At 43.6% G+C, this 10989-nt stretch overlaps 1 protein-coding gene across 1 annotated transcript in view; it reads right to left on the reverse strand.

The window, feature by feature from the left end:
- The window catches only part of GXYLT2 (glucoside xylosyltransferase 2), a 13154-nt gene extending 10140 nt beyond the window's left edge, over positions 1-3014 (reverse strand). Inside the window, exons 1-2 of the mRNA XM_025197980.1 lie at positions 2811-3014; positions 2434-2565 (exon numbers count right to left, since the gene is read on the reverse strand). Coding sequence (XP_025053765.1) covers positions 2434-2565; positions 2811-3014 — 336 coding nt within the window. The remainder of the gene's footprint in view (positions 1-2433; positions 2566-2810) is intronic.
- Positions 3015-10989: the final 7975 nt, after the last annotated feature.

Here is a 10989-nt window from a genome sequence, read left to right on the forward strand (position 1 = left end):
TCAAAATGAAACATTTCATTACGAGCGCTTGTTTGAACACATCACAGAGCCAAAGTCTTATTAGTAATAAACTCTGCATTATGATATTCTTGTATGAGCCCCCCGCCTGCAGCACACTTGCACATTTCTTTCCAGTTTCCAATGGCTTGTGGGTGTCCCAGAAGGAAAAAGGTGATTTAATTGGAGAAGAAAACCAAAAAAAAGCTTGCAGCCTATGGCTCAAATTCTGACTTGTGAACAGCATATGCACAATAGCAGAACCAAGACAATCTGTTCAGCAAAGGAGCTAAGCAGACTAGGAGCTAAACTGCTTCTCCCTTGGAATGCTCCAAAAAGCCCCTTGCCATTAACATCCAAGATTTATAACCAGTGATCTCACAGGCTAGATCCTCAGCATGGCAGCACAGGAAAGGAGAGACCAAAACCTGAGCCACCAACCTTCCAGTGCATAATTAAACATACTGGCAGCCAGACTCACAGCTGTAACATGCTTCTTGAGTGATGCCGCTGTCTATACACTGCTCGCAGCATCCCAATCCACTTCAGAGGAGGTCCTATGAAGGGTAAGCAGCACGAGAGGACAAAGGCAACGTCCACATTTGTCAGGAAAAACCGAAATCATCTGTTTTAGAACTGACGGATAAAGCGACTGTCCAAGGCATCCAGTGCAACTCAATTCCAGAACGCCTCTCAGGCTGTAAGCCTGGATAACAGAAAAGCAAGCATACCCTTTGCTGCTGCCTCAGCTATTTTTACCAGTTATTTTTCTTGCCCCACAACACTCCTTAATCTCATCCAAGCTCGGGCACTAGGAGAGCCAAAATAAAGCAGAGCCTTGATCTAAGAAAACAAAGGCACGAAGCTGGCTGCCACCAGCCTGACAACCCAAAGCATCTTGCTGTCCCCTCACAAACACAATACACATGAAAAATGAGAGAACAAAAATTTGGGGCAATCTACATGAAACATCCCTGAAGGCCAACAAGCAATTGTCAAATACCATCTCTGCATCCTCTGCAGAGGAAACTCCATCTACCATTAGATGTAGAAGTCTCACCACTGCCTCATGCCAGAAGGGCCTAAAAGCTCCTAAATCAGGGGTGGGCAATTAGCTGGGCCCGCAGGCCACACAGGCGGTTTAGGGGAGCCGTCATAAGCCGGTCAGTACCCCTTCCCCAGCAGCCCAGGGCCCACATGCCCAGCGGGTCGTCCCCACCACCGCAAAAGTGCACAGCCCCAGCCCACTCTGGACTCGCCCCAGCTGAAACCCACACAGCCCTGACCCCAGCCTGCCCCGCGCCTGCTCCGGACCGCCCGTCCATGCTGGGCAGTTGCAGCAGAAGCTGCTTCTTGGCACGAGGAAACACAGACCCTCCCCCTCACCACTGCCAGGCCCTTTTTGCAGGCCAGACAAAGTCCCTCTGCAGGCTGGATCTGGCCCGTGGGCAGGCTATATTTTGCCCACCCCTGTCCTAAATGATAGGTACAAGGCAAAGCCTGGTCCACGGATGGCAGAGTTCTTCTTAAAACAGAATGACCCCCCAAATTACATCTCTGTTAAGAGAGCCAACATTGAGCGGTTTGTTTTCCTGGCATATGCAGAGATTCAGCTGGGCTACTTCTGCACAAGTCAAGGCTTTAGTAACAAAGGTTTGGTTTGTACTCAGTAGACCAGTCATGAAAGAAGCATTAAAGCTTCTGATCCCGGGGTCCTGCATGCTCCCAACTACCCCCTGCCACCTCTGCATGAACCCAGACAAACCCTGTTGTCTATTGCTGACTCTCCGTAGGAAACAGGCATCTGCTTTGGGGCATTCAAAAATCCTGACCCCCGTCAAATGTTATTATAGCATTGTTGACCACACAAGTCATTTTCTTACATAAGCGCAAAGCGAAAGGTTGAGGACCAGGAGGCACACTGAAGTCGGAGAACCCAGCATGTGGGCTTTTAAATGTCAGGATCCTTAGTGTCACATGTGGAATCCCACTTCTCAGACCCCTGGAACTGCAAACCTGATATAAAATGCATCACAGATATGTAAGGAGGGGGCCAGGGGAAAAGATCGCTGAAAGTATCTATTCTAAGGGGGAATAAATGGAACGGGGTGAAGCGAGCAATGAGAATCCGATGCTTGCATTGTCCAAAGAAGTGCTGTTTGAAAGGCAGGAAGCACCTGCCCAAGAAACAACACTAACCCTGACTCCGAAGAGGCTGAGCCAATGGAATTGGCATCAAGCAAGAAACATGCATTTTGTGCCAGGGGGAGGAATGATCAGATTGTTTTCTTAAGCAGAAAAAGTACAGATAAAGATGCCTTGGAACTGAGGTTTCAGCTTGAAAAATGGTTTCAATTTCATATTGGCAAAGCTCCTCACATTGGAACAGACACTGCTTACTCAGAACCTGTTTACTCAGAAAGTCAGGTGCCTTACCGGGAGAAAGAGGCGCTGGGCAGCACATGGTTTGAATAATTTTTTCCATTCCTGAGCATTTCCTACTGAAAAAGTGATTGGATAGATGTTGTATTCAAACTTCTTGGTGTATGTGGAAGGCCATTCTTGGAACTGAAAGACATGGGGAAAGGATTAGAATTCGAATAGACAGGGCAGGTTTCTGCAGTACTGTTGAAAAGTTAAACACCGTTTTTTTTTCCAAAAGTTTCTAGAGACAGACCCTGCATGCAATAAAAGGGAAACAAAGAGCTTAGCTGCTAATTGGGTGTCACGAGGGGTTTGTTTTTTTTGATCAGAGATTTGACAGGTCACAAAAAACTGCAAACCTTTTTAAATAACAAAGAAAGGGAGCTTACCTTCTTCTCAAATTCCGGCTTAAGGGAATCCTCAGCAAAGACGTGAAACCGGAGCTTCCTGTTGCTAAAGAGAACTGCTGATTTCAGCATGGTAACGGTCTCTTCCAGCCGGTCGCCACATGCCACAACTGCCAGATGCATCCATTGCAGAGATGGAAGATCTTTTAAGTGTTTCTGTTCCCCAGGTCTCCTGAAAAATAGCATGTATGTGCGTCACACACAAATGCTTATTTGATGTAAAGGTGGGAGATTTGATAATTTTGAGAAACATCATTAGAAGAGCTTAACGGGAAAGGGAAAGGGAAAGGGAAAAGGAAAAGGAAAAGGAAGGTTTGTTGGAGCAGATGCTAGCAGAGCTCATTAATAGAATACAGAGCCTTTGTCCCTGGTTCAAATCAACAGTGTCGTTATAATTAAAATGTGAAGAAATATGTTGGTTTTTTGTAATTTTATAACAGTTTTGTCAATTCTTCCTGTTTGCAGAAATGTGTACTTCCATACACACAGCGCAACTGGATTTGATATCATTGGCAAGTCAGTGCTTGGCTTGCAAAGAATCACGGATGTTTTTTCTCTTGATCCAGAGAGGCCAGAAGGGGCTGTTACTGCCATTTGGTCTGACCTTCTGTATAACACAAGCCATGGAACCACACCCAGGAATTTCTGCAGCTACATCCATAACGTCCAGTTGTGCTACAGAAAGATATCCAGTCTGCGATGAAAGATTTCAAGTGACTGAGAATCCACTGCATCCACAGAGCAGTTCCCCTCAACGTTAAAAAATGCATGCCTCCAACTGTCTGAGGATCCTGCTGCACTGTATTCTTCATTTCATTATTTTTTTCAAAAGGACTATTTGCGCACTCTAGAAATATTGTGGATAATGTAAGCAGAGAAAAGGTGAGGGGTAGGTCTTTCATAGAAACCCACCTGTTTATTTAGAAGTTTGTATACAATAATGTAAATATAAAATATACTATTACAAAATTAAAAATTTTAAATGATTTATAAAGGGAATGTAGGTGTAAGAAGACTAATTCAGATCCCATTCACACCAACCATAGCGGGCTTTTCCCTGAACTCCCTGTATCTCATACCCTCACTTCAATAAGGAAAGAACTGGGCCCATGGTGTCATTTTTAAATGAGACTAATGATGTCAGGGGCCCCTTTTTTAAAAGAACCTTATTTTTAATGATTTCAAGGGCCCCTAATTCTAAAAGGAACTTTATAAATGGCTTGCTCTCCACTTTGTGGTAATCAGGCATCATTAACGTGTCTCAGGTTAATAACTGGGGATGGGGGGAAGATCAATGTGAAAAATGCAAATAAACAAAGGCAGTTTATTAAAAGTAAAAGCAAAAGAATAACCCCCCCTCCCCGCCTTTAGGAGCATTTTTATCGGGGTAAATTTTATTTGCATTGCAACCTGAACTGCATTAACGTGCTGGTAGATGGATGCATAGAGGCACAGCAAGTAAATCACAAACATCACAATTATCACCGGGATGTTCCAAAGGATAATCGTAGATCACAGCGGTACTTGATAGATCACTGAACTGAGGGCATCAATCTGTGCCTGTTCACAGCTCACGACACACAAACTGACATGCACACAATTAATCAGTGAAGCTAAAACTATAAACAAAACTAAAGGCCTAAAGAAACAACGAAGAGAAAAAAATCACAATTAATAAAGTCCAGGTTATCTTTTTATGGAAACTAAAATAATGTCTATAATGACCTCAGCATTCAAACTGTTCTTCACACTTTACTGGCTATACAGAGCAACATGTTTCATTAATGGTTTAAAAGTCTTAGGCTTTAGTCTTAATTAAACCCCAATTTCAACAGTGTATAAATAATGAAATACTACATTTATGTGAAGTGGTATTTACTTTCCAGCCTATTAGCGTAAAAACCATTGAATTATTAAAGTGAATAATTGGCTGCTCACACAGATCCCATATCTCCTCACCCCCTCCTCCTACCTATCTCTTTAATGTTTCCTCTTAATTGAGTCTTTAAATCAAGCCATATGCAGAAGGGGAATATGAATGCTTTGATATAGCTTACGGCCACAAACTTCAATGGGAGCAGGACTAAGCTCTAACCTTTTATTATGACATTTCAAGTCCCCATGCCAAAGCTCAAACCATTGCTTTGCAAATTTTACCCAGTGCAAATTCTTTGCCAAAAATGCAATGACCTCAAAGTGAAACTTCCAAGACATGCAAAAAGGGTCTTCCAGCCAAGACAAGCTTTGCACAGCCTCAGCCTAAAGGCAGCCCTCATATGGTCTACGCCGCACAGCCAGCGCCAGCCTCCAGCCTCGCAGAATCTTACTTTTGAGTCCAGACAAAGGATGCACGTACCACAAGCCCCTTTTCTAGACACAGAATCACGCTGTGCGGCTCCACCGTCAGGTTACAAAGAGGCAGACTGGACCAGCTCCTGCAAATCAAACAACTCCCACCACATATTGTCTGGTGGGCAAATATTTAGCTTGTGTAAATCAATGTCGCTCCATTAAACCCAACAGAGCTACATCCATTTACCCTACCCAAGGATCTTGCCATAATCTGAGACCTACAAGACTAAAAAAAAAAAAAAAACAACCCACAGGTCCCTGTCATTTGAACTAAAGGAGTAAGGTCGTTAGTGGGTAGTATTAGTAGTGGGATCATACCCTCTATAGGGAAAAGAAAGCCATTAGAGACTCACCCAAGACAAAAAAAGGATAGAAGACCCCCGGTTAGCTCACTGTTACGTTGGAACAAGAGTCTACTTTGAACTTGGACTAGGGTCTTGTACAGGGACTGAGTTTACTGAATCCAGCTATTCTGTATGGCCTCCTCTAATCAGTCTCTTATTTAGTGTCTGAGTATTATTAGTTGGTGCAAAGGCATTTGGAAACTGAGAATTTTCTGACATTCACTCCGGTCAGAAACTGCTAATCAACCAACAAGAAGAATGAAGCAGATTAAATGCCTGAAAGGAAAAAAAAAAAAGTTTTAAGAAAAATGCATGCATATTTGTTAAATACCATGGTAACACTTCAAAGCAGCTGTACAGTGTAATGCAGTTAATGAAATATAAAGCAGCTGATAAAGCAAGAGAACAGATTCTGATCTCATTGGATTGGTAGGTTAACACACTAAGTGCTTTAGTTGTGACAAGGCCTGGCTTACAGGTGGTCCCAGATGGACCGGGAACCCAGATTCCATTTCTGAACCTGAGGTCCTCGGAGGAGATGGGCAGGCCCCAAGTCGTCATGTTTTAGTTTCCTCATCTGTGACTTGGGGAGGACAGTAATAGCTCCCTGCCTCACAAGGGTCTCCTGGGTATTAATTAGTGTTTGTAAAACACTTGGATGCTGCAAAGCACTAGATTATTACTATTAGCAAACACAGTGTTTGTATACTTGTTCTCATTCATTTTTATTCCAATTTATTGACCGCTGAAGGAGCCCACTTTTTGGCATGAGAATTTTATCTTTTTTTACCTATTTAAATGAATGTTTTATGGCATTTTCAAACACGACAGTCAAATGGATGTGTAGAAAAGGGCGTTTGATGAATTTTACGGCAGCAAGCTAAAGTGATTACATACATAGTGGGCGCGTCTACACGAGACGCTACTGCACAATAGCACTGGCGGGCACTAAGCGTGATGCGCCGCTCCTGTGCAGTAGTAACGGGCTACTGCGCACTGCTCATTGTTACTGCTCAGTAGCGTCTGAAAAAAAACGTGCAGTGATGGTACTGCACAGGAAAGCCAGGTACTGCACGGTCCACTGCTCGTGTAGATGCAGCCAGTGTTACCTCGATTGCCTTGACTAAGCCAATAAATAACCTAGTTTGTGGATGTCATTGTACATGGGAGATCGCTTAGGAGGGAAAAAGGGGGAAACAACAACTTGCTCAACAGAGGCATAAAGATTTGATGCAGAACAGATACTTCCAAACTGTACCTATGCTGTATTAGGCCGATCTTAGTATACAATGAAGAAGGTAAATTGCATACTAGTCCACGAGTAGAGAGAGGTAGTTAGGTGTGCTAGTCTGAAATCAAGCAGAATGCAGGGCAGGGTGACACCTTGAGACTAACTCATCCAGGCGGTAGATGTTGCATATGAAAGTTCATGCCTCTCTGAATGAGTTAGTTTTCAAGGAGCCACCCTTCCTTCTGCACACCAATCCAAGTAAATGTAGCTTGTATTTTAAGCACCAGGATTTATTGTTAAGTATGTACTGCCCTGACACTCTCTGACAAGCATACCCCTAAACATTCTGCATCAATATTTAAGCCAGCTGGGTTAGCATCCAACAAGATATTGTGATCTTAGCAAGAGATTGATCTTCCAAGGAGGCAATATCATCAACCCTTGCCCTGGTGCCTAAGGGCATTTATAGATGTGATCCAGGGAGGGGGTGGGGAAGCGGAGGTGCCGTGCTAATTAAAAGTGCCTGGAGTGTCACTTGTATCAGCGTCCCCATGCTGCAAAATGGCAGCAGGGCGCTTTGAACTAAAGCTCGTTGAACGAGTTTTAGTTTACAGTGCCCCACTGCCATTTTTCAGCATGGGGACGCTGATACAAGTGACACTGGGGTCTGCTGGAGTGCGGTAATTACCATGCTCTGGCAGACTCGATTAATCGAGCCTGCTCCGATGTGCTGTAAAGACAGCCTGTTGGAGCAGCCCCCCTGCACATACATAGGACCTCGAAGTGGTTGCCTTGAATACTGTTTATATACATGGGGTTTTTTTGATGGGAACAAGGATGTTGGCATCGTGGCAAGAGGCTGAGTCCCTAAGCACAACAGTACGTGTTTCGACTCCATGGAGTTTAGATCAAATCTAATTTTCTCGTGAGTCACAGCCTGAAAGTCTTCAACACAATCAATCCAAAACCCATAAAGAACCAAACTAGATCCAGAAAAACAACACACTCCCTACTCCTTACAAAGCCCACTGATTTCTTCAAGTCTTCAAATTTGCTCTTTAGAGACCGATAAAAATCTAAGCAATGTTCCTACATGATGTTTTTATTTAAAAAACAAAAACTAAAAATTGCTAATGGCTCTCAATATAAACAGGCTCAGGCAATACATCGACTTACAAGGAAACCCGTCCAGAAACTGGTGGTTTTTTAAATACATAGTTTATTAAATAATAATACATTTATTAAATGTATTCCTGTTAGTCAGCCATGCACCAATGCCCCATATGCAGCTGCAATTACAGTAAAAGACTAAACTGTTCTCACACACTTTAAAAAAACTGTTCTCGTCTCAGCAGAGCTAATTTGTCTGGGCACAGCACTGCATGGATGTGGTTGTAATGCTTCTGGTTCTGGAGGTAGATATGGGTTCCCTTCAGAGTGGGAAACAGCATAACCTCCTGTGGGTGATCCTGCCTTTCGGCAGAGGTAATCTGCCTGCCTGCAGTGCTACACTAACAGCAGCTATATCTACGAGAACCAGAAGCGGGGTAGATTCCTCCTGATCCCAGAGATCTGTGCAACATCTGGAACTGGGGCCTGGACTTTGCCCTCTAAAAGTGGACAGGCTTCAGGCCAGGACCGCCAGGACCTAAGACTTCTCCTTGTCAGTAGTCCCACTAAAGTCATGAAGTCTGCTCTTGTCCCACTGAAATCATGAAGACTGCTACCTACAAGATAAAGGATTAGCAGGACCAAGCCTTCAACCATCTATTACAACATAGTGCAACTTTAAAAGCAAATTCGAACCTTACAAACAATCCTCAACTTTAAAAGAAGCCAACAAAAAATCATTCAGAGACCACGAATAACCCATATTAGACACCTGAACAGCATTGGTGCTGCTCCTTAGACCTTCAGTAGCTGATAAAATCAATGAAGATCTGACCACTTAAAAACTAAGACTACTTAAAAAACTTGATAGCTAGCGTGGTTTAACATTCTGGGGTAGAATAAGTGGCACCAAGTGATATGCTAAAATTACAACCTGCCCAGGCTACACAAAAGATGAAGGCATGTTTACTATTCTCTTTTAAAAACACACACATACACATTTTTTTTCCTATCAGGGACAGGGACTGCGATTCTGTTCACACAGGCCAACAGCTGTATTTCGCTCACATAATTAAGCTAACTCTAAGGCAATTCAAATATCCACCCTCTTTAGCCCCATGGAGACACAGTTTAAGTCCCTTAGGATCATTTGAGCAGGTCATGTTGTAGTTTGTCATCCTTAACTAGCTTAAAGGAATTAAGAGTGTGGTTTCCATCAAGATTTTTTTTTTCAATTTTCAATTGAGCTTTTCAGTTTTTCAAAGGAGTTTTTCAACCCCATTGAAAAACCCCATTTTTTGCCCAGGAAGATAGTATTATTTGGTGTATTACGGTAACCTAGGGCTCTGGATTCTTAAAGCAAGTTTCCTAAACATATCTAAGGACTTGCATTAATTCCGTGAGAGTCCTCGTGCTTAAAGTTAAATAACTTGCTGAATTAGGGCCTGTGTCCGCAGAAGTCCTTTAAGCACAAGTCTTTCTACTGACTTCAAGGGACTTTGCACCTGTCTTCATTAAACCTTGCTGTAGCACAATGGGAGTGTTGTAGCCACGATGCAAATGATCCGGGAAATATGCATGATCTCTTTTACTCAGCCAGCTGTACAGTTGGGAGAGATGTTAGATAAGCTATTGGGCACAAAGCTTCAGGTACGGGGCAGCAGCCTAAGCTACGTACCAGAAGTTAATCACCAAAAAAACTCTGCTTCTCCATTAAGCCAAGCAGATCACCTCTGCCCCGTGCTAGGTCCTCAGCAAGCTAGGGAGGAAGTAGCCTGTACTAAATCTGGGGCTTTCAGTAGTTTTCTCCTTCTAGAAATAAGAATATATTTTTCAGACGTGACAACTTCAAACCACCCCGCAAATTTTAAATTCTTCCTGAAGCAGACCCCCACTTAACCTGAGTCATACTTCAGCAGTTGTTACGTTGCTTTCAGTGCAACAGGTGGTGTAAGAAGAAACTACTCAGGAAGGGCACAGTGTCAGTCCTCTTCCCTTTAAAGTCCATGATGCAACTCCTCCGGTCTGCAAGGGAACAGGAGCAAACCCTTCGAGCCCAGAAAATTAGTTAAAGCAGAAGAAAAGTCAGGGTTTAAATATGGCACCACTACTTTTGTCCTTTATAGTGCCAATTACCAACGTTCCCTGGTGCAGACCTTGTAAAAAGTACTTGAAAAGTCAATAAAAAATAAAACCAAGATAATGTCAGTTTTTACAACCGAAAGATTATTCTTATTCATTGAAATGGGAGGGATGTTTACTCTCTTCAGAGGAGTTTTATTGTTTCTCTCTTCATTCCTTCAGTGTTCTCCATGATTACCATGATAATCTAAGATATGCTCTGAAGAAAAATGATTCAGGAGGTACTGTTGCTAATGAAAATTATCCTGGCTTTAATACATCCATTTGAATTCCGTAAGCACCGCTGACACTCCAGATGATACAGTGCTTGGAAGGAAACCACTGCTTTAATAAGTTAAAGCATAAACTCTTGAAAGACAGGGAAGAGTTTCACCCAGAACATTTCAGCAAAATGCCAGTGCAAAGACCCACAACGTTTATTTGATAGATGGGGCCATCCTCAACATCAAACAGTGACGATGAGGATGCAGAAAGTTTTCTGCCCAGAAAAAATGCACTGCACGCACTTGTCTGAATTATAATGAGTGGGTTTTCTTTTTTTAATGTTAAGCATAAGAACATAACAACTGCCATTTACTGGGTCGGACCACTGAGCTGAGCCTGAGGGTTTCTGTGAGCATGGCCCACATGGAGCACACGGCGTGGAAGTCAATGGGCAGCAAGCGCCTGGCGAGCAGCTGCCCACCAAGGCAGCCTGCAAGAGCCCGCCCGCCACGGGCGGCATGAAGCAGCCGCACCACTACTGACCTGGCACCGTGGCACCACACGAGATCCGACCCTACCAGAAGTCGATGGAGCTACTGATCCGTAAGCTGCCCCTCCAACGCCTGGTGCGCGAGATGGTGCAGGACCAAGATGGACCCATGCTTCCAAAGCTCACCTGTCATGGAGCTGTAGGAGGCCAGAGAAGCCTACCTGCTTGGGCTCTTCTATGACACCAGCCAAGTACGTCACCATCATGCCCAAGAGCATCCAGCTGGCC

Source organism: Alligator sinensis, unplaced genomic scaffold (assembly GCF_000455745.1).
Source record: "Alligator sinensis unplaced genomic scaffold, ASM45574v1 scaffold121_1, whole genome shotgun sequence".
Taxonomy (NCBI): Eukaryota; Metazoa; Chordata; order Crocodylia; family Alligatoridae; genus Alligator; species Alligator sinensis.